The sequence below is a fragment of the Arvicanthis niloticus genome, chromosome 3 (genome assembly GCF_011762505.2).
Source record: "Arvicanthis niloticus isolate mArvNil1 chromosome 3, mArvNil1.pat.X, whole genome shotgun sequence".
In the NCBI taxonomy this organism is placed as follows: Eukaryota; Metazoa; Chordata; class Mammalia; order Rodentia; family Muridae; genus Arvicanthis; species Arvicanthis niloticus.
Window position 1 is genome coordinate 134,781,454 of NC_047660.1, and position 24,015 is coordinate 134,805,468.

The 24,015-nt window shown below is 39.2% G+C and overlaps 1 protein-coding gene across 1 annotated transcript; it reads left to right on the forward strand.

Annotated features, from left to right (window-relative positions):
• Positions 1-158: 158 nt before the first annotated feature.
• On the forward strand, positions 159-17,867 carry Slc40a1 (solute carrier family 40 member 1). The gene is made up of 8 exons (XM_034498085.2): positions 159-520; positions 949-1,016; positions 4,849-5,008; positions 7,182-7,297; positions 7,808-7,934; positions 13,507-13,752; positions 14,481-15,131; positions 16,313-17,867. The coding sequence occupies exons 1-8, from the start codon at positions 478-480 to the stop codon at positions 16,624-16,626; spliced, it is 1,725 nt and encodes a 574-aa protein (XP_034353976.1). The 5' UTR covers positions 159-477; the 3' UTR covers positions 16,627-17,867.
• Positions 17,868-24,015: the final 6,148 nt, after the last annotated feature.

Genomic DNA, 24,015 nt, shown 5'->3' on the forward strand with positions numbered 1-24,015 from the left:
CCTGCGGTAGCCCAGCCAAAGCGCAGGTTGTTCGCGCCTCCAGGGAGGGCGGTGGGAGCGCGGCTGGCGCGGACCTGGACTTCCAGCTGGGAGGGGCGGTCCCGGTGCTCGCGAGCTCCGCCCCCGGCTCCCTATAAGCGGCTGCTCAGCCCACGGCGGCGGCGGCGACGGCGGCGGCGAGAGCAGGCTCAGGGTCTCCTGCGGCCGGTGGATTCTCCAACCCGCTTCCATAAGGCTTTGGCTTTCCAACTTCAGCTACAGTGTTAGCTAAGTTTGGAAAGAAGACAAAAAGAAGACCCCGGTGGCAGCTTTGCTGTTGTTCTTTGCTTTAGTTGTCCTTTGGGGTCTTTCAGCTCAAGGCTGTAGTGGTTATAGCGGTGCTATCTCCGGTTCCTCACACTCCTGTGAACAAGCCCCCGGGTAAGAGCAGCTAAAGCTACCAGCATCAGAACAAACAAGGGGAGAGCGTCTGGTGTCATGACCAAGGCAAGAGATCAGACCCGTCAGGAAGGATGCTGTGGTGAGTTGAGTAATCGAATGTTTCAAGTGGTGGGAATGCAGGTGGGGACAGAGAGGTGCAGTTCCATGAGGGTTGACTTCGGTTTTGATGGAGGTTCAAGAAGAATGTAAACTCAAAGTTTGAATAAAAGAGCTTATATATAGGCAAGGATAGAGTAACCCGGGCAGGGTGAAATTCCTTGCACTAAAAAACAAACCTCACCGAAGTCAAGGGTGTTGAAACAAGAGTTTCTTCACTGTATGAAGTTGGGGCGGTTATTGACCAAGAGGCAACGCTGATTCTAAGTGGATGGTGTTAATTAAACTGAATGTATCAGTCTGTAAGTGACCTGATAAAAATCACACATAATTACGACGAAGAGCAAATTCTAATCTGAGCACATTGGGGTCCTTAAACATGCTTTTAACTTGTTCTCTGTGCCTTTATAGGCTCCTTAGCAAACTACCTGACCTCAGCAAAATTCCTCCTCTACCTTGGTCACTCTCTCTCCACATGGGTAAGTGAGATGTCCACAGTTCTTGAGGCATCATTGCACAAGCGGTTGTTTACTTTCGTTGGAGACAGTTGTATTAGAGAACTTGCAGTTTTTGTCATTCTGTTAAGTAAATAGATCGTTCTAAAACACATGTCTCAACAAAAACATTGTTTTCTTCAAAGATGTTTCCCATGGGTGTTAGTAAATTTTACTTAATAGTAAAATTCTAAAGCTTTACACAGACTAACAACTGTTTGAAACAAGATCCACAAGGACAGGAAAACTTACTTAGTTCCTAGGGTTGGTAAATCCTAATTGGGCTTCCTACTGAACTGAGAAGGGCCCTCATGGGCCCTTTGGGTTAGTGCCTAGTACCAGCATGCAGCATTATGGAGACAGAGTAGAAGGGGTACACTGGCAAGTACTAGCATGTTAGGATTATAGTAGTATTGTAAGATGAGTTTAACCAAAGATCAAACATCTAAATGATAACAGTTTTGATCTTCAAAGTTGTTTATCTGTAGCTACTTAATTTGTGGGTTGTGTGAGCTGTGTTAAAAGCCACCGCCCAATGAAAATTAGCTATGGATTCACAGTTCTCCCTTTGGCTTCCGAGGTGGCTTTGGGAGAATCTCAGTATTTCTGCTGGCCTGGGTTCCTCTATCAGTTCCATGAGACACTCATTAGCACGCTGGCAGTGTTCAGTGGATAATTGTTAAAAACTGTCAGGTTAAACGATCATTCTTACTGCTTAGAAGCTACAACTCTAAACATTCTGTGCATTACAAATAAGGAAAAAGAATTCAAAAGTATATTTTGAAGTGCTAATTTCTTTTTAATGGAATCCCCTATTGATTTATCTATAAGACGTGAATGGAAACCATTATTTGAGGGAATGTATTCCCTATGCCCTTGGGAAATTATTAAGTTGGGTTGTTGACTCTCTAAGGAATAACAGTCTCAGATAACTTTTTAGAGAAGGAAGCTCCCGTCTTTCTGAATGCTTACAAAGGGGGGTGATTCTGCAAATAAATGTATAAACAAAGTGGAATTGGCCAGAGTTTGCTTTAGCTGATAGGTATAAGGGAAAAAAGCAAAGCAAGACAGTGAAGAACCCTTTATACATCTAAACCAATAGTTTGTTCTTCCAATTTAATTTGATAATAAGCCTTAAAAGGACCAGTAATGGAAAAGTGTCTGAAGTCCTGTTAGAGAACCAGGTGCCTCCTTTCTAACCACTGATTAACTTCAAGGTTCATGTGACCTTTGGGTGATAGACTAGGTGTCAGGCTGTCCAGAAACATGAGAGGAGCTGTGTGTGTTCCAGGGCCATTTGAAAAAGACTTTTGCAAGAAAATTTAAAGCAAGTTGCAAAAGATAAATGAGAGATGATAGTTGCAACCTTATAGTAAATTGAGTCCTCGGGAGAAAGAAGGATGAGAAGTAACAATAGCACTGGAAGCCATATAGGGTAGTGGGGTTTTACTCACTGCAAAGGCATGCAAGAGAGGCGTACTCTAAGGAGGTAATTTTGTTTTATGTCCTTTGTCTCTTGTGGGTCACTCTGTTTGATGTATGTGTGTGTGTGTGTGTATGATCTTATTGTGTATTATTTAATTATATTTATATTTAATTAAAATATTGCATATACATTTTCCAGCGCTGCTAAATCATGATCTCTTAGGTATCGGACATAGGAGCAGTTAGAAGATTCTCTGAAGTTACATTTGTATTGATTTGTATGGTTTTTAGTTTCTGACCTCCTGTCTACTAATGGATCAAAACATTTTATACTTCCATTGGGGGACAAAATAAGTAAGAAGTAGGTGCTTTTGTTAAGGTGTTTACGATTTAATTTAGTATGGACTTTAAGAAGTAACAACAAAAATAGCGATATAAAGCAATAAAGAAGGAGCATGTTCCTTCTGTTTGCCTTCATATCCTTCAGACTGTTTCCATTTAAGCTCATGCGCTCTGTATTTTCAAGAGTTTCCTTCTCTACTCATAAAGGCCTCTGTCATCATGTCGAGTGCCACCTGCTAGTCCTGTTTTGTGTTCCTCTTCCTCATAGCATTTGCTACTGCCTGTCCTATGCTTTCTTTGCTTTCGCCTCTGTACACTGGAACACCAGCAACATGCAAACCAGCCTGTGTATGTTGTATGCTGCTGGAGTTCTGATGCTCATAGCAGCGTTGGGCCCACATCAAAAACCATTCTATGGCCATTTATTAAGTAGATTAATTACTGTGGTTACTTACTCTCAGATGCAGCGTGGGTAGATAGGCATGTAAACAAATACCAAAGTATAGTGATATTTTATAGTGATTTTGTTTGGTGGGGAGGGCAGAAAATGGAGGCATGAAAGAGACATGTGAGCAGTTGTTGCAGTAGTTCTCAATCTGTGGGTTACAAGCCCTGAGAGGGTGGAATGACTCTTTCAGAGGGGTCGCCTAAGACTATCAGAAAACACGGATATTTACATTATGAGTTATAACAGTAGCAAAATTATAGTTATAATGTAGCAATGAAAATCTTATGTTGGGGTCACCACAACATGAAGAACTCCATTAAAGCTCCACAGCCTTAGGTAGGTTATAACCCCCCACTCAGTCAATATTAACTTAACATGTTAGCCAGTTCTTGAGATTTTTGTAAGTACATAATTTATCACTTCTTAAATTAGGATAGCCAGAGAAATTTCAATTTTGTTCTCTAAGCTCTAAATCTGTGATCATTTTGAATCATAATTGGGAACTGTATCATTCTTTGCCCCAAGACTTCTCTACCTCTTTACGGTTAATATTTGGCCTTTGGAAATTTTTTTATGTACTGATAGATGCCAGTAGTATTTACCTACTTCAAGCTTTCTGCAGGCATGGAGGTTGTGATAACCCAAAGTGTCTACAGACATTATTAGCAAATGATCCCTGAAGAATAGAATCATCCCTAGTTGTGAATGGTATGTTTTCCATATTAGCACAAATCTATTTAAAATTTAGATATTTAAGATTGTTACCTTAGTTTTATTAAAATTTAATAGCAGTTGGCTTATCAATATAATAATTTTCTTCCAACAGAGGAAATTTATTATGAGGATTTTGTGAGACTTTGGGAAGAGCTTAGAGTTGACATGCTTTCACACGGGGTCAAATATGGAAGGAACTCGGTCTGTGAATTTAGTGATGATGTTGATAAGACATTGTCTTTCCTCATGTTAACCCTTGATGTCAAGGCATGAGCTTACAATGTCTTAAAATGGCTATTTTAGACATCTTATACATTAACCTACTTGACTTATTTTAAAGTGGTGTTAAATTTATACCAAACTTTATACCAACTAATTGTAAAATTCATTATATGTCCTGGAACTATGAGAAAATATAGCCTTTTTAAAAACATTGTCTGTAGTAAAACATTAAAATGACTACATATATGTTTATTTCAACACCTTTGGTCTTAGAGGATCAGACTGTTTTTCTTCTGATTGTTCTGCTGTTGATGGCTCTGAAATTTACTTGTGAAACAGCAAATTGTTAAAAAAAAAAAATGATAGCCATGTAAACCCATCCGAGGCCACAGGGTCCATTCCTATTCGTTCCTAAATTTAAAAAGCTGGCTTGTATATATAGCATGTAAGGTAAAATGATGCCTATAAACAATTAGTAATAAAGCTTGAATATATTCCATTGTGCTGGAAAGAAGTTTTTACATCAGGCAAGTATTCAATTCATAACTATTGATGTGAAACATCTGGTGTAGCCAAAAAGCACCCATTTGATAAGGTAACAACTTCTTGAGTACAGTGAACTACAAACTAAAACCATTTCAAGCAAACATCTTTCTCTTGTTTAAGGGGGATCGGATGTGGCACTTTGCAGTGTCTGTGTTTCTGGTGGAGCTCTATGGAAACAGCCTCCTCTTGACAGCTGTCTATGGGCTGGTGGTGGCAGGCTCTGTTCTGGTCCTGGGAGCCATCATTGGTGACTGGGTGGATAAGAACGCCAGACTTAAAGGTGAGTACTGTGACATTACTAAGCCTGTACTCTCTGGAGCAGCCTGTGCTTCCTCTGGAATGGAGGGAATATCAGATTAAGAGAGGAATCAGTGTGACTGACTCAGAGAAAGCACTCACACAAGACAACTGAAGGATGGGGGTTGGTGGCCACACCTGGATCCCAGGTCCTGCTGCTCCTGCACTAGCTGGGGTGTCAGGACACTGACCTAATAGATTTTCTTTCTTTTGGCAGTTTGTCAGTGTCAAATGTTAACAATTAACCCTGTAATCAATTTTTCTGGGAATCATGTTAAACATTAAAAGTGTGCTTGGTGCTGGCTTCCCTGTAACTATGAATTACTCTAGAGGATCTCTAGTGTGATGTTCCTGGAAACAGCTTGAACATCTGTCCTCTGGATTACTGTGTTGAATATAAAGGAATGTGTAATGGAACTGAAAATTAAATATTGATACAAGGGAGAATAACCATGTCTAGACTGCAGACAGCTGAATTACAATTTTTAGAAATGATAATATATTGTGCATGTGTTGTACATGTATGATGAATTAATATTTATTCTAGGATATCAAGACATAATCTGTTGTATATATAAGAGACTGAAAATAAGTAGGCAATTTAGTTATCTAGAATATAAGAGGACTGTGAATAATTATTTGGAGCTTTGGTAATAATTCGAAGAGCTGGGCACACCTGCCTGAAGACAGACATTGTTATAAATAGTTGTGTTCAGTTCAATATAACTGCTTCTAAATAGTCGACAGGATTAGCAAGCACTAGGATTTGGTCTTACTAGGACAAAGATTCATATGAAGATTTTCCTGTTTTGAGAATGAGTAGATCAGAAACACATATAGAAAAAAATTTCTGTATGTTGGAGAAAACCAAATTGTTTTTATTATGCACAGGAATATTATCCTTAGGATTCTTTAACCATAAATTTGTTGAGCATTGTAGTTATGTGTTAGAAAAGTGCTGAGCTGGATAGAGGAGTTTGGTAAGATAGGGGTCTCTCATGTCTGTCGTATAATCAACTCACAAGTCACCCTTCATGCAAGAGCCCTGATGCTTGTGAAATAAAGTCACCATTTCTTCTCCTGTGCTCTTTGAGACTTTGGTACCTTGGTTATTGTATTGATATGGTTAGAGTAATCTTCCCACAGATCCCTCCTTCTGATGTGTTGGCAGTTGGTATCTCATCCTTTGCTATGAAGGAATACATGCACAGATGCATGAGTGAGTGAGTGCTGTGTTGGGTTTTATTTCAGACTGCCTTCTGAGAGCACCTTGTTGTCTTAAGCCTTTGATATGATCTTCCAAGCCAGGATAAGCATTACTCTCCTGGATGACAAGATCTAATTATAGCTTATACATTTCAGAGTGCTTTCATGAACATTTTATTTGAGTTATCATTATGATTCCATAAAGGAAGGAAGGTGGATGTAATCATTTGCACTTGCTAGGTCTATGCTTTAAGTATATAATAAGCAGTAAGTACATAGGAAGCATTAAGTATCCTGTCCTAGGTCATCTACCCAGTGAATGATGGACAAACAACCACTGGGCTTCCATCTGGCTTCACTCTAACACTTGGTCTGCATGAAGGAGTGTCTGTCTCTATCAGGACTTTCCAATTTCTGTGATGGAAGGCGTAGTTTAGAATTTTATAGCAGTGATGAATAAAATACCCATCAGAAGAAAGGTGCTATTTGTGGATTTTTGGCAAATGTTTGTGGATTCTCTGTTTGTCAAGACCATTTTATTATATTAATCCAGCCATGTAAGTGAGAGGTTATGGATTCCATAACTTCCCCCTTCACCTCCTTTGTAACCTCTTCTGTGTCTTTATTTAAGCCTAAACAGCAAAGACTTGAAAGATGAATCTTATCTGTAGACTAGTTCTATTTAGGGTAGCAAACTTTCTAGTAAATATGTTAGATGCAGTTATCAGGAAAGACTTCAGCTAATAGAAGGAAGTCCTGAGAATGTTATGTTGTTTGCAGATTTCACAGGTCTATTTACAGAAAGTAACCGAGGCAAAATTTACTACTGGAAGGCTTTCTTTGTCTGGTAATCTTGCATATACATCAATGTAGTTCAACAACTGTGTGGATGGAAGCAGCCTGCTCAAGACATGCTGGTGCAGTGAACATTGCGCTTTTGTTCTGTACAGTGGCCCAGACATCACTGGTGGTTCAGAATGTGTCCGTCATCCTCTGCGGAATCATCCTGATGATGGTTTTCCTACATAAGAATGAGCTTCTGACCATGTATCACGGATGGGTCCTTGTAAGTTCTCTTGCTTGCTGTTTGTTTGTGTGCTTTCGGGCTGTGAGGATGGAACTCAGGACCTAAGTGCTAAGCCTACACTCCACCACAGAGCTGTGCCTCAGCTCCTCCAGGATTCTGGGTGACAGAAAATGAATATGTAGCAGCAGTGAAAATGTAAACCTTTACGGTTTAGGAGTACACTTTTTGGTTTTTCTACTGTAACCTTTTAATATCAATTTCTATGTCCACAGGTGGCTTTGATTCTCTGATGTAATTTTAACAAGTATTTGTGGGATAAATGTTAAAAACCACCATAATATCACTGCTTTGTATGAACTATCACATAAGTGATTACTGTTTTTGTTTTCTGCATTAACTACAGATGATGTAAACATGAACAGTGTCGTGCTCTATAATATCTGTTTCATGTGTAGAAAGTAAAGTGACTTTTTATGAATGAGATTAAAATTTAAAAAAAAAAAAAAAGTGTGAGCATGAACTCAAGGGCTTTGTTGTTGTCTTCCTTAGACTGTCTGCTACATCTTGATCATCACTATTGCAAACATTGCAAATCTGGCCAGTACTGCCACTGCGATTACCATCCAAAGGGACTGGATCGTTGTTGTGGCAGGAGAGAACAGGAGCAGATTAGCAGGTAACTCAGATCACCTTGTCAACTAAATGCATCTGTGCTAAGTAGGAGCAGCAGGCTTCTTTCTCTTGATCATCTGGGAAGGTCTTAAGAATGATCCATGGAAAGCACAGAATTTTGTATTGTTCCACTCTCAGACAGTGCAGTGATTTATCTAATTGTTCCCACATTAATGTTAGTGTACGTCCTATTCTATCATGCTCTGCAAATCTAGCAAGTAGAAGATCTCATTTGAACTTTTGCTTTTTTTCTTTTTAAATTATGCTGTTTCCCAGTTTCCATTGTGATGGTGACAACCTGAGGTGGTATCTTACCCTCTAGCTATGGGCACTATTGCATGTACTTTAAGGATTGTACCATTTGTATGTATGTGTGTGCGCGCGCACACACACACACACACACACACACACACACACCCAGGAACAACACAATTGTAGCAAGGATTTTAGAAGTTGTTTTCTACTTTAAAAAATATTTGAACAGCAGTTATGTCACATCCTACACAATGTAAGACTTTTGAAATGTTTTCAAATGGAAGCTCCAATGTGTTTTTAAGCAGTCTTAGTTTATTGGAAACGCAGACAAGTGGCTCAAGAGAGAGCAAAGAGGGCTTATAGGACAGCGTGCAGCAGTGCTTCTAAGGCTCCAAATGCCCTCACTCACTCGGTCTTCTCCTTCTCCATCTCATCTGAGTTCTCCTTCTCCACAGAGCACATAGGCTAGAGCTGGATTGATCATTACACCAGGTGAAGGAGGAGGGTCACCAGAGCTACAGATCAGCTGAACTGACTCTGCTGGTCATTAAGATAATAAGTATCACAAACACATTACCCAACAAACCTGGCAGACAAGAAAGGCGTTCTTGATGACTAAAGTCACTTACTCCAGGATGCAAAAGGAAGGATTATGTGCTGGGGTTAGCAAGTGTCTCTGTTTGACTAGACTAAAAAAGAAGATAGGAAGGAAAGAGTGATTAAAAGAGAACAAAGTCTATGGGAGGCCTGGAGCAGGTTTGTCTAACCTACCTGCATACATCCTCGGATAGCGAGGAATGTGGCCCCACATATTTGTAGGTGACTGACAAGTCATGCTTAGTCCTGATCTAGAACAAAAGGAATTTGCTTGAATCATCACTTCCTGGTAGCAGTATCACAGCCTGGAGAAATACTCCCGAGCTTTGTATAAAAGGTAAAAGCACTACAGAAAATGTGCCCTGCAGGGAATTTTCCTTGCTCTTTCTCTCATTGTTCATTTAAATAATAATAATAATAATAATAATAATAATAATAATAATAATAATAATGCTACATCTCTTTTTTGTCATGTTGAAAGAGAAGACATCGTTTTGATGTTGTTAACTTTCTCTTTTTAACATTATTTTACAGCAAGTAATGTGTATATTTTAACATTCAGAGGATATCAAAGAGTTTATTTTGAAAATTGGTTACAGATATATTCTTCTACCATGTTTGAAGGAAAAGTTGGCTTCTAGATTATTTTCTTTGACTTATCTTAATGTATTAACTGTACTCATTTTGACCCTGTAAAGTCCATTGAATTAAAGTTGTATTAGGCAGCTGGAGAGATGGCATGGTGTGTAAGAGCACATACTCCTCTTCTGGAGGACAAGAGTTCTGTTCTGAGGGAGGCATCAGACAGTCGCCAAACTCCAGCTACAGAGGATCTGATACCCTAGGGTCTGTGGGCACATGCCTTTATGTGTACATACCTGCACAATACACATAATTTAAAAGTAAATAAAAGAAATGTTTTAAAAATGTTGTTTTACTCCTTCAAATAGCCTTGTTAAAGGGAAATGCTCCTTATGTGGTCCTAGTACAATTACACAAACAACATACTCTGAATCTTTGAAAAGATGTTTTAGAACAACCAAAAATATGACTGACCAATTCTCAGCTAAACCTCTGTATACTGTGAATTATTGCATGGTAAACAAATCTAGAACAGGCAGCCTGTTTTCTTCCCTGTGGGCTTTCTCCAGTTTAAGAAGTTAAGAAATGGAATGTCTGCTTTCCTCTTCTGTCAGCCAAGTCTTAAGGGCTGAAGTAAAGTCACTAGAGCAATGAAGAAAACTTACAAGCTTTTTTTCCTGATATTTAACCGCAGCCAGAGTTAACTAAAAACCATGTTTTAAAACAGGATACAAAGACTTCTTTAGTTCAGAGGGTCAGCAGATGTTTTACCATGGATTTTGGGTATCATTTCTGCTATAAGCAGAATTTTAAGTCAGGAAAAAAAAAAGGTCAAGGTTAAAGAAAAATAGAAGAGAGAAGAAGAAAAGTAGTCTGCGGGGGTGGGTGGGGGAGACTCCAGTGTTGCCTTGGCTTCTGGTGAGGATGTTAGAAAACCAGGTAGGAAACTGGGCTATAAGGGTGTGTGTGTGTGTGTGTGTGTGTGTGTGTGTGTGTGTGTGTGTGTGTATGTGTAGGTGACTGATCATAAAGACTAAGATTATGAGTTGACTGTTGGACGCTGGCTCCTCTTTCTTTATCCCAGTATTCATGGACTCCAGAGAGCTTTGAAATCGGAAGCTGTGTCATTGAGGGATAGAACAGGAGAAAGCAGTCAGGCAGAGAGCTCCAGAAAAGGCATAGTTCTTCACATGTGTACTCTTTTTTAACTAGTCTATAAACTAAGATCTTTTTAGGCACTTGGTTTATTACTTTAAGATACTGTCTTTTCCATGTGGTCTGTGTGACCTCCTTTCCCCGGGCTTTCCAGCCCATCCACTGCTTCCATTCTTTTCTTTGTGGGACAATCTTTAGTAACAATTTCTTAGGATTTCTTTCTAATTATTCTGAAGAAAACCCCAGTGGTTTGCTTTGATCAAGCATGGCACATAAATTTTCTGTTTGAACTCTACTGGGTAAAACCTAGTTTCATATTTTAGGGAGGAGAGCCTGTGGACTCCCTATTTACTCAGCAAATCCCTTTCGAAAAGACATATTCTTCTGTGTGGCATTATGTACTTATGATAGCGAAAGAAATTATTTCGTGCCCATGTTCTATACCATAACTATAGCCAAAACAGCCAAATCAGAGTTAGGAGAACACTCATTTGATTGTGCATATGAGAATAAATATAAGTTCACAAATAGCATATGTTTGAATATTTAGAAGGCTGATTCTATTCTAGCCTGTTACCAATAAAATGAACAGGTCTTCAAAACTACTACTCAATTCATTCTTCTCCAAAGATATAACACCTATTTTCTTGACACAAAGCATCATTACCTTCCTAAGTATCACATAAAAAAAAAAAAAATAAAAACTGGGGTCTTGGAAGCTCTGTGATCATCTAGGAAAAGAAAAACATTTAATTAAAACATTTCTTGTTATGATGTTTTAAGATCCAGCTGTTATTACATCAATTACTTGCTTTTTGGATTCAGATCAGTGAGTTACTTGGACCAGCTCCTTGGGTCTCCGTTGGCATATGCACTAGACACCTATCTGTGGGCGGACAGACGCTAGGGGAGCCTCTGCAGGGACAGTTCAATGAAACCGATGGAGGCTGCCTTTGCCTTCAAGTGAAAGGTGAAGAATATCAAAGTTCTCCCATTATCATATACACATTGTACACTCATAGTATTAATCAGAAAACATTTGAAGACTAGAAGGAATGAAAGGAAGAAGAAAGGCAATTTTCCATGAATGTACTCATTAGTCATTGATTTTTCCTTGCCAACTCAGATGATTGTCCAGGACCTATCTCGTTAATCTCACCCCGATTTGTGCTGTAGGGCGTGACAAAGGAGATAATTTTCTTAGCTGCCCTTCCTTTATCTTTGACACTGTTGCACATTCCCAGGGTCAAACTTAAGAAAGTCTCCTTACTATCACGAAATCTTCCCGCCTCATAATCTCAGTCTATGGCATCTGTGTCTTAGCCTACCACTCTGCTATCCTCCCGGTCCTCTCCCTTAGCTCTCAGCACAACAGTCCTGAATGACAGCTTATGACTTGCAGCTTCTCTCTCTTACCCAGTCTAAATCCCAGGGTCAGTCAAGGTGGCATGCTGAATTCCTTGGCTCACCTGGCTTCCTCTCCCTTTGTTAAGCTAACTCAGTGACCCTCTTTTGAATCCAGCTTTTCACAGTAGTGCAAGACTGGAGAAAAACACATGACTTAGCTCAGTGTTCCCTCGAGTATGGAGTTGATCTTTTCCTTCACTCAGTGATCAATCTTTTCTCTGCTTCCTGCCTTTTCCCTCCTTCCTGAGGGATTGTGTTGCATTTTCACCTATATCCTGCAGGAACTGGTCCACCTTGCTCACATCCTGCTGACTTGTTGTATTTTACTTTTCACTCCCGGCACTTTGCTAGGAGGCAGCAAAGTACCCTGGAGGGACACCTGCTGAAAGATAAGGAGATAGTGTTTCCTGGAGTTGGCACCAAGCTCTGAAACCAGCTTTCTTCAAGCATTTGCTCCGCCTGCTCCTTGAAGTTCGAAGTAGTTTTCACTGGACCATTGAAGGTTCTTCTTAGTGCTCATCTTTCTTAATTTCATCAGTTTTTACCACCGGTGATTTTGTTGCCCTTTGAAGCACTGTCCCCATTTGGTTTCCAGGACACTATACTCTTGTTTTTATCATCTTGCTAGTTTCTACTGACTCTTCCGACTGCTAAACATTGGCGTTCCCAACACTTTAGTCCCTGTGTCCTCTACACATGCTCTCTTGAGATTCCATTTAATGTCATTGTTTTAAAAACTGACAAATGTTCAAAATTTGGTCTTATCTCTTTCCAAATCTTCAGTCTCATTCGTTTATTTAACCACTGGTCACAACAGAGCCTCTTGAATGTCAGTGGATCTGTCAAAATCAATATTTCCAAACTCAAATTCAAGTCCTCTTGGACTAAATTTGAGTATTCTGAAGTCACCTGTTTCTCAGCAAATAGTTACTCAAGAAAAATAAAAATAAATAACACTTTGTTTATATGACTCTGTGACTCTGCTTATTCTCTATTTGTCATAATCTATAAGCAAGTCACCCTAATTCTGCCTTTAAAGCAGTGGTTCTCAACCTGTGGGTCCTAACCCCTTTGGGGAGGATGTCAAAGGACCCTTTCACAGGGGTCACTTAACAGATACCCTGCATAATTTACATTATGATTCATAATGTAGCAAAATTACAATTATGAAGTAGTGATGACATAATTTTATGGTTGGGATCACTACAACATGAGGAACTGTATTAAAGGGTCACAGCCTTAGGCAGGGAAAGAACCACTGCTTCAAAGGAGTATTGTGTTTGTTTTGCCACATTTTACGTGTTAGATGTGTTTGTATGCCTGTTTATGAACATATTTCTATACATATGTTATATATATTATATTATATATTGCTTATTGATTTTTTTCTAGAGAAATGTTAACTTCATGAAAAGTGGGGGGGGTGGGGGAGGGACCGATTTTTTTTCTTTACAGGAGTTGGTTTAGCCAGGGAGTGACTTCAGGAACGAGCCTCTCAGGAGTCTGCACTGTTGGTTTAGATTTATAGTGGATAAACATAAGTTGGAACTCTCACTCACCTGCCTCTTACACCTCTGTAGACATGAATGCTACCATTAGAAGGATTGACCAGCTAACCAACATCCTGGCCCCCATGGCTGTTGGACAGATTATGACATTCGGTTCCCCAGTCATTGGCTGTGGTTTCATTTCTGGTTGGAATTTGGTGTCCATGTGTGTGGAGTACTTCTTGCTCTGGAAAGTTTACCAGAAGACCCCTGCTCTGGCTGTAAAAGCTGTTCTCAAGGTAGAAGAGTCGGAGCTGAAGCAGCTGACCTCACCTAAAGGTAACTGTGCACAACCACCAGCTCTAGGCTGGAGGCTCACACTTAGACCTTGAACTTTCCGGATGAAGATCAGGTTCTAGTCCAGGCTGTGTTTCCAGGGAAAGCCTAGATGAGTTGGAATATCATCTTTTGACATTCTAGAAAGAACTGTGGGTTGGATCTAAAAAGGCTTGGGGTTAGATCCCTGGCCCTTTTTCTTGATGTAAGAAGTAGGCACAGAGAAACAAGTGATTGAGGATGCCTGGGAAATGATTCATAGAAATGGGAAGAGGAGAACATGAAAGTTTCTTAATGCTTTCTGAGGAGAATAAAATTGCCATTTGGAAACTGTGGGAGGCAGAAAGCGAGGCAGGATTTTTCTAGGTGAAGGGGAGGCTGGTTTTCTGGTAAATGAAATTTTAATGAGGTCCCAGAAAAGAAGATACTTGTTTTCCCCACACAATTTTATGCTTTATTTGATGAGTTTTGCTATAATTTCTTTCAGTGAGAGTATGATATCTAAAAGAAAGAGAGGTTTAAAAAGATACCAACAATATTTTCAAAGCAAAACTGATACTTGGGAGTTATTCCATAGCTATAATTCATAAATTACCAGAAAAAGAAAAACACATTATAATGTAGTAGCCAAGGAGATCCATATGGGAGGGGAATAGGAAAATTTAAAATAATTGGCTTTTACTCCTCATGTTCTTCCTCTAAAATATGATTGTTTTATTAATTATTAACAGATACTGAGCCAAAACCTTTGGAGGGAACTCATCTAATGGGTGAGAAAGACTCCAACGTCCGTGAACTTGAATGTGAACCAGAGCCCACCTGTGCCTCCCAGATCACAGAGCCCTTCCGCACTTTCCGAGACGGATGGGTCTCCTACTATAACCAGCCCGTATTTCTGGCTGGCATGGGTCTGGCTTTCCTCTATATGACAGTCCTGGGCTTCGACTGTATCACTACAGGGTACGCCTACACTCAGGGGCTGAGTGGATCCATCCTCAGTATTTTGATGGGAGCATCAGCAATAACTGGAATAATGGGGACTGTGGCCTTCACTTGGCTCCGTCGAAAGTGTGGCCTTGTGAGGACTGGTCTATTCTCAGGACTGGCCCAGCTTTCCTGTTTGATCCTGTGTGTGATCTCCGTGTTCATGCCTGGAAGCCCCTTGGACCTGTCTGTTTCTCCATTTGAAGATATCCGTTCTAGGTTTGTGCATGTGGAGCCAGTGTCCCCAACTACCAAAATACCCGATACCGTCTCTACAACAGAAACACACATGTCCAATGTGTCTAATGTTGTTAATACTGTCCATGAGATGAGTACTAAATCCGTCCCCATAATCTCTGTCAGCCTGCTGTTTTCAGGAGTCATCGCTGCTAGAATCGGTAAGAACTCTCTGCATACTAAAAATTCACAAACATCATTTTAAAAACCGAGTGCTGAGAATTCAACAACAAATTATCTGAAGTACTTTACAGATGTCAATTTAGGCAAAACCCATGGTTTATATATAGAATTTACCCTCTAAACATGAAATTTCCCTTCATAGTTCAAACTATATGTTTGCATGTATATGTATGTGTATGTATATATAAAGTGTTTAGGTTTTTTTTTTCCCTAAAGTGTGTGTGTGTGTGTGTGTGTGTGTGTGTGTGTGTGTGTGTGGTGTGTTGGGAGAGAAGCCTGGATCTTATGTATGTTAAGTGAGCCCTCTAATTCTGAGGTACATCCCTAAAGAAATGTTTTTTTAAGTCTTTTCCCCTTTCTGTGTATGTCTGTGTGTGTGTGTTACTGGGATCAAAACTAGGGCCTTCTGCATGCTAGGGAAGTGCCTTAAATTGTTATTCTTCTAAAGACAGAGTTGTTCTAAGAAACATCCTTCAAAAGTCTTCTCTAGCTGTGTGTGTTTACTATGTACTTTGCCTCACATATGAGTTTTTAAGCTTCTTTCAGGAAGCATTATGTAAAGGCATCTTACAGAGCAGAATTTAAGTAATCATTAATGGAACAGTGGTGAATGGCCTCTGAATCCATTCATTCTTGAAACCATATTTATCTTGTGATACAGAGCAATTCATTAATTTATCAGAGACATTAATACTTAGTCAAGACAGCTTTATTGAGAGCCCTATGCTACTCGGGCAGCAATGAACGATGGTTTAAAGTTTCTGTGCTCTTTAAGCTGTGGCAGCACATTAGGTCACTTTAAACTTTAGAAGCGTTAGAATTTATATAGGCTCTGCATCCTTGATGCATTTTTAGTCTGAGTAATCACAGAAAAACAAGACTGAGAAGCTTGGGACTCAGCTTTATTGTATCTTGTGCCTGGGAAAATAATTTCTTGAAGGCATTAGTATATACTAATAAGTTATATAATATACTATATACTAATAAATTATATAAGGCAGAATGTGATTAATACTTTCATATATAGGCAATTCAAAGGATGTAGGACTTCAGTGTGTTTTGCATATATTAATTCACTTTGATACTGTGAGCTATATAACTGCTATACATTAAATTATACACTAAAATTTAATCTTCTAAAATATTCTTTAACATACAGGTCTTTGGTCCTTTGATTTGACTGTGACACAGTTGCTGCAAGAAAATGTAATTGAATCTGAAAGAGGCATTATCAATGGTGTGCAGAACTCCATGAACTACCTTCTCGACCTTCTGCATTTCATCATGGTCATCTTGGCCCCAAATCCTGAAGCTTTTGGCTTGCTGGTATTGATTTCAGTCTCCTTTGTGGCAATGGGACATCTTATGTATTTCCGATTTGCCCAGAAGACTCTGGGCAACCAGATTTTTGTTTGTGGTCCCGATGAAAAAGAAGTTACAGATGAAAACCAACCTAATACATCTGTTGTGTAAAATGGTTTAGTGGTGGCTCCAGTTACTAGATTGTGGAGAGCATGAGTGTTTATTTTGTACTGCAGAATTCCAATAAATGCCTGCATTTTTCTCTGGTTTTACCACAGCTGTGCCTTAAGGGCTAGGAGCACTAACTAACCTTCACCAGCAGAGATGGTTATTTCTCCTTACATGTAAACATGGAAAATAGGAAGAGGGAGAGGAAAAGTCAGTGTGTGTACAGGAAGGATTTAATGGTAAAATGAGCTTTCCTTACTCTTTTGAGTATATTAAATTTTAAAGAGTGGCTGTCAGGTGAGTTCATTATTCCTTAGCAGATATTTATTGTCTACTAGAATGCAGATAAATCAATTCACCCTAAAACTCACTCCTGTAAAAGTCTGGCCCAGTTTCTTTCTTTCTTTTTTTTTTTTTAAGATCAGTAATTTTTTTCTCAGTTACGTTACAGAAACAAGTTTTTCTCCATGTATGCAGATTATAGTCTGATAAATGAGTATTATCCTTATGAATTCCATTGAATTTAAGCAAATTTTACATGTGGAGGATGAAATACATAACTACACTTGCCCAAAATGTTCATGATATAACTTTTGCATTTTGACTATTAGATACGGCAAAATATTACAGTAATGTGTATATGTAGCTCTTCATAAAATGGCTCTCAAAATTTGCAGAAAGAAGAAACGCTGTAGATTTCTAGTGCAGTACAGAAGGACTTAGAGCATGTTGGTAGTGTGGTTGTAGAAACTGGAAGCTAAGGGTGAGGGCCTCATGTAACCAGGGTCACTAACTATCTTGGTATATGAGAGAGCTGACCCCAGGCCTGACCCCTTAAGGCAGAAAAGCAGCCTGTGCTTCTGACTGCAAATCCACGACGAGCTTGTATAGAACATTTTCCCTTCATTGACTTGGGCTGGTGTGCTTGTTCTCTGTGTTTTTCTAAAGCAGGAGTAGCCACAAAATTTCCCCTTTTAATATCTCTGAAAAGAACACCAAAAAAACTGTTTGTAAATATTTTTTAAACTGTTCTGCAAGTCTTTTTGTAACCTGCAGTACCAACATGGGACATTGCCTTAACGTTTGATGCACTTTCATGGAGACTGCCATGCATGGCTATAAGCACTTTCTTTGTCTTTCAGTTTAATCTTTTTCTTCACCGTTCTACAGTGTGACATAATGATCTACTATGTTGTAAAATCTTTATAAAATATTTCTATATAAAATGTTTGTAAAAATCTTCATTTTCTTTTACTGAGTTGTGTTCTCCGATTATTGTTACTTATTTCAAAATTAGCATATAAAAAGTATTTTATATCCTTATGGACTTTTGAACAAAGTATGCTGTAGTCAATTTCTCCTCTCATGTGACCCTTCCTATCCCACCCTCCTCCTTGCTGCCTTCTAGTAACTTCTCCCCTGTCCTTCCTTGTCATCTAGCTATACCTTGTCTTTGTAGTTTGCAGGTTTACTCACACCTGGAGTCGGATCTGTATCCATGCACACACTGAAGATGAAAATCGGCATATAAAACAGAACTTGTTTGTCTTTCTGAGTTTGAATCACTTCACTTAGAATTATATTTTCCAGACCCATCTGCTTTCCTGAAGTTTTCAATTTTTCATTTGTCCTCATAGTCGAAAAGGATTCTGTTGTGTATATATAGCACATTTTCATTATTGGTTCATCTCTTCACGGACTTGTAAGCTATTTCCACTTCCTTGCTATTGTTAAGAGAGCAGTGACTAGTGTGCAGGCATCTCTGCGGTAGGATATGGAGTATATAATGGTATGTTCATATTCAGTCCTACCAGTGGTGAACAAGGGTTCCTGTTCCCCAGATCCTTGCCGCCATGTGCTCTCAGATCTCTTATGACGACCATTCTGATGAGTGAGCTGGTGTCTCCGAGTACTTATAATCTTGCCTTCTCTGATGACTGGCGATGGTGAATGAGTTTTGAGATTCTTGTTAGTTTTATTTATGACTCTTCTTTTGATGGAGTTATTCATTAGCCCATTTCTTGATCAACAGTTTAGAGGAATCTGTGCTTGATTTTTATAGTTCTTTGTAAATTCTGGATATCAGCATCCTGTCTAACATTTGGCTGTTTGTTCTGCAAGGCATCCATTCCTCTGATAGCTTGTGTAGACACTTTTAATCTCTTGTATCTCAATGGCTGATTCTTGGGGCCAATTAATTTAAGTTGTTTTTATTACAGGACGTCTGGACTGGATATGTGTTTTTCTCTTTAGAGGGCTACAGTTTTTAGTTTATGTTGTCCTGGATGAAAGCTCAATAAACATAGAGCCCTGGGCACAATCTTTGACTTTGAGTCAGTCATATCAAGGTCACAGGTTGTATTTTTAACTTCTGTAAATTGGAGGTAATACTATAAAAGCAGCCCTACCTGTCTCAATACTCGCTGGATTAAATTAAACAAGTGAGACCTTGGGCAGCAGTTGAGGATGGTGATGTCATCACAAGGGATTGGGCCTAAGTAGCAAAGGAGACCCTGTGGCAGCCTGTGAGTAGGAAACATTCAGTGACCCTTTACTGAAGATGAGGTCTAGGCACCACGCTGTGACAAGGCTTGCTGAGTGCAGGTTTAGCAGACATGGTGGACAACAATCGCTTTACCCCTAAAATTGAGAGTTTCTGGCATCAGCTCTTAGCTACAGACCTAGAGATTGCACAGACAGCAGATGGCAACTATTAGGCTTGGCTGCAATCTTGCACAGGCCCTCTGCTCCCTCCCAAAGGTCAAGCTGGGGTTAGATATCTGCTCAGAGTGTTTGCAGCCATAACTGAAGGTCTGTGACCTTGTGCGGTGAATAGAACCATCTGAGCAGGAAAAGATCCCAGCACTTGATGCAGGCACTTCGCCAAATGCCTGACCCACAGGAGCGATGCCTAGTGGGGAGTTAATAGGACTTTTACAACAGCTACCCTTATCTTTGCAGGCTACTGCACTGAGCAGGAAGAGGAGCAAAAGGAGGGAAATGTCTTGCTGCCGGAAGGTTTAGAATTATGTCAGTGGTAGAAGATTAGGAGGCAAAAAAGAAAACCTCAAAATGCTTCGGTGTCACTGGGCCAACATAGCACAGTGAATTAGAAGTTGGAAAATGGTCTTTTATTTTGTTTGTTTTATTTCTTTTACGTTTTAAAAAGAATTCCTCACTGGGTTCCTACTTGAAAACATTCGTTGCAGTTTGTTTTTCTTATGTTCTTTTTCCATTCTCTGCTGGCCCTTGAAGCTGCTGCTTCCAACAGACTCCTTTGGATTGTGTGTTAAGCACAGTGAAGACACCTTCATTTTTTTTTCCTTTTCCTTTTATTAATTTCCATTAATTGCACAAAACAATGGAATTTGTTGTGACATTTTCAGGCATAAGTATATTTGTGTCCTACACACCACTCCATCACCTCCATCACCTCTGTCTCCCCCCCCCCCCATTCTTCTTTCTTTTCTAAGGGTCTCTTATCTACTTCTGTGTCTTTCCTTTTTTGTTCTTCTAGATTCCTAAAATGAAGAGGGAAATACAATTGTTCCCTTTCTGGTCAGGCTTATTTCACTTAACTTTCAAAGAAATATGGAACCTCCACCTGTCCCCACCTCTCCCCCACCTCACCCACCAGAAACAAACCTAAAGAGCTTGACAGTCAACGTCCTTTGCCCTTTGTGAGATAAAAAGTCCCTTTCCCATATAAGGAAAAAAGAGTGCACAAAGAATTATGAAGGTACCCACTCCTGTGGGTAGGGAATGAGCTGGGCTCAGGGCTCAGGCAGTGAGCACATGACCCCCTTGTCATGTGATGCAGACCTGCACTGGCAGGACCTGGAACTCTTAAATATTGACAATCTGAAAACACACACAAAAATTTTTAACCAATGGACCAAACAAAATGCATGTGCTGCCTTTTTTCTAAAAAGAAAAAGAGAGAGAGAGAGAGAGAGAGAGAGAGAGAGAGAGAGAGAGAGATCAGCATTTTTTACTGAGGTAGTTTATGAAGAAGTGGGTGGTATTTTCATAAAGCTAGTAATTGTGCAAAGAAATTTACACAAAAATTACAAAGTCTGGATGACGAAAACTTGACACACATCTGCGATGCAAATTTCAAACTAGAAAGTATTTATTACCTATCATATCTATGTTAAGGATTTTAGCATCTCATTTCTCTATTTCATGCATTGCCTGTACTGTTGGGTTAAACAGTGATGTTAAAAACAACCTTTAAAGTTTTCCTGAATTGTCCTGATAATACACTCCTCTTGGACAAAAAGAAAACCATGCAGGGTTTGACTAAAAATACTCACTTCCCAACCTATTCTGAGTTCTTGAGAGTAACCATAGTAAACATTTTATTCTTATTTTTTGATGAAGTGAAAGAGATACTATCTTGTTATATAACCACACTTTGCTAAGTTTTTTTTCTCTACTGATTGATCTGTGGATAGATCCAAAGTTTAAAGAAAGACAGAAAGTCAAGTTCACCTTCATCAAGCATTTTACAGATCTACTACATGTGTAAGTAGGTATACAAATTCCTAATATATTTTACCATGATTAAGAAATGAATCTAGGGGACCATAGAGGTGATTCAGCAGTTAGGAACACTTGTTGCCCTAGCAGAGGACTCTGGTTCGCTTCCCAGCAGTCACATATGTGCCACAGATCCACCTTAGTCTCAGGTCTCTGGGAGTACATGCACACATGTGGATCACACACTAACACATGAATAAAAATACATAAAATATTTAAAAGTAAATAAATTTAGTCTAAGATCATAGATAAGACCAAAAAACCAAACTAAAACACCCAAAGAAACTAAAATAAAGAAAAAACCTTGAGTTTCACCTTTTTCCTCAAATCAGTCTTACTTCAAACTGTCAGAAACCCCAGCTAAGCATGACAGCTTCACCCAGAGTGCCTTCTTTCTTCCCTTTGATCCACCCTTCAGAATAATCCTTGCTATCAGAATATTTCTTTTGTGCAAGATGGTAGCTCAAGGATAGAGTAGAAATGTTTGAGCCTTGTGCCAACACGTGCATATTTTACCTGACAGGTCTGAACTCTTCATCTTCCCCATACTTTAAAAAGTATACATTTTTCTTTGTATGTAGACTTGCTCACATTTTTCAGATCTGCAAGGGAACATGTATTTTTTCTAAGGAGTAGACAAGCGGGCTATCAAAGCACAGGTGAACACTTTTATCCCTGGCTCGGTGTGAGTTGGGGTAGATTTTTCCATTTGAACATTTTCCTCATTGAATTTTCCTAAAAGAAAAGTGCAGTGTCATGTTCTTAAAACAACTATGTTCCAAATGATCTTAGGTGGTTGCTGTCCTTACTGCATGTACACATGAAATTTTGTAGAACTAATTCTAGTTTTCAAAGCTCTATAATAAATAACATAAGACATGTTGTAGTTTAGGTCAGACTTACAGGTTTTTCATAATGTATTCTAGAAAAAAATTTGCCACAATAGAGTTAATATTTTATTTAGCATTATGTATTTATCAACTGGATGCAAATTTTTCTCACTTAATTCTAAGGTATTTAGGTAAAAGGTATTTGGGATAATAGAGCAGAAAGAGATAATATTTGAACAACAGTTATTTGTCTGTATCTTATTCATTTAATTCCCACCATTAACACCATAACTCAGTGAAAACTCTATCCTCCATATTGCACAGATGAGAAAGACTGACCTGTAGAATAAATATTGTATGAGTACATAGCCGTCAAGAATTCAGGACAGGTTCTCAAACCATGTATGTCTACTTTTCTCACTACCACTCAAAGCCCCATGGGATCTTTCCTAGTGGAAAATGTTCTTGAGGGACCTATTTATATCATCTTACTCTCAAAATGGGCAGAATTCTGTCAACTAGCTGAACGTGAGGATTTCTAACTGGGTTTCCAGGGGACTAGTTTTTTCCTGTATCTGTGGCTGTCTTGCCTGTTAACAATGTCAGGATTTGTGCTTGTGCAGTACTCCACGTATGTTGAGGCTTTCCCATCATCTGTGTGAGTGACAGGGAAAGCTGTGTGCACATTTAGGCTTTGCCAATTGCTAGCTTGTGTTCTTGGGCCTCAACTTCTGTTTTCCATTTGCACAACGAGATGCTGACATTTGTGTCACACGGGATCAGCAGTTTTAGCCCAGTAGCTTCTTCTTTAAATGTTCCTTAAATTCTTAAGATAGAATTGAGGATATTCTTTGTCCCAATGCAATCTATTGTTCTCTCCTTTGTTCTCATATAGTATTCCACATTTTAAAACAGGTAAAGGAATATTGGTTTATACACCTAGCACAGGCATGAGCCATACTTTCTGGAGTGGGTTGGATTACAGCTCATTGAGGACAGAAGGTAGAAGTCTTCTATTGTCCAAAAAAGCTGACCCCCAGGCAGAACACGTGTGCAATATTATTTGCAAGGTGACATTTTCAAATACGTAATTAAAGAAATGAGGACTTGCTCTTGGGGGTGCTCACACTTCAGTGAGGCTGTGGTCTTCTAAGCTCTTAAGAGAGTTCACACTATAGTGAATCTGAGGCCCTCTAGAGAAAGCCTGGGGAATTCACATTCCAGTGAGGCTGAGACCCCCTAGAGGACCTGTTTTGAGACTTGGGGTGAAGCTCTAATTACTTTTGTGCCCAAAGACCATTCATTGACATGAGTGGCCCATTTACACACAATCCTATCTCTCAAGGGATGTCAGTTAAGAAAAGACAACTTTCTCAACAGCAGAAGGAATTTACAGGAGCTGCTTGAATTAATCAACCTTGGTCTTTCTTATAAATATGAACAGATAATCAAAGACGGTCAGAAATCTGAGAAAAGGAAGGGACAAGACAGCAGCAGTAGATGTTTAAGGAAAACAGCAGACCCAATAAGACAGATAACTCCTGGAAGAAAATGTATTTTATTTTTAAAAAGTATAGTTACTATCTATATTCAGAGATCAAAGAATAAATGTTATCTATAATTTAAGTATAAGACTTTATACAAAAAGACCCAGAATTTTAATAAGATTAATATACTGAAGACTTTATAAAACAAAAATAGCATGTACAGGAAATAGCATAAATATGGATAAATTAAATTATTGTATAAGTTGATAAAACCTGAGAGCTGCAGACGAGGGAGGCAGTAGGGGTCCTCTAGCTTTGCTCTGAGACAGTCTTACTATGTAGCTCAGACTGGGGAAGCACTCACTACATAGTCCAGGCTGTTCTTCTCTTAACAAGCTTCCTGCCTTTGTGTTCAGATTTGCTGGCATCGTAGACATGCACTACTATGCATGATTCTTACATCTTGAATTTATTGAGAGAAAACTGAGATACTGTATGAACTTATGAAACAATAAAGGACATTTAGGCTCATT

What these genes read in the sequence shown, in the direction of transcription:
- Slc40a1 (XM_034498085.2), top strand. Translation starts at nt 478, where the DNA reads ATGACCAAGGCAAGAGATCAGACCCGTCAGGAAGGATGCTGTG. An exon ending in TAAGAACGCCAGACTTAAAG is followed by an intron (nt 5,009 to 7,181) that starts GTGAGTACTGTG and finishes TGTTCTGTACAG; the next exon opens with TGGCCCAGACATCACTGGTG. An exon ending in GAACAGGAGCAGATTAGCAG is followed by an intron (nt 7,935 to 13,506) that starts GTAACTCAGATC and finishes ACACCTCTGTAG; the next exon opens with ACATGAATGCTACCATTAGA.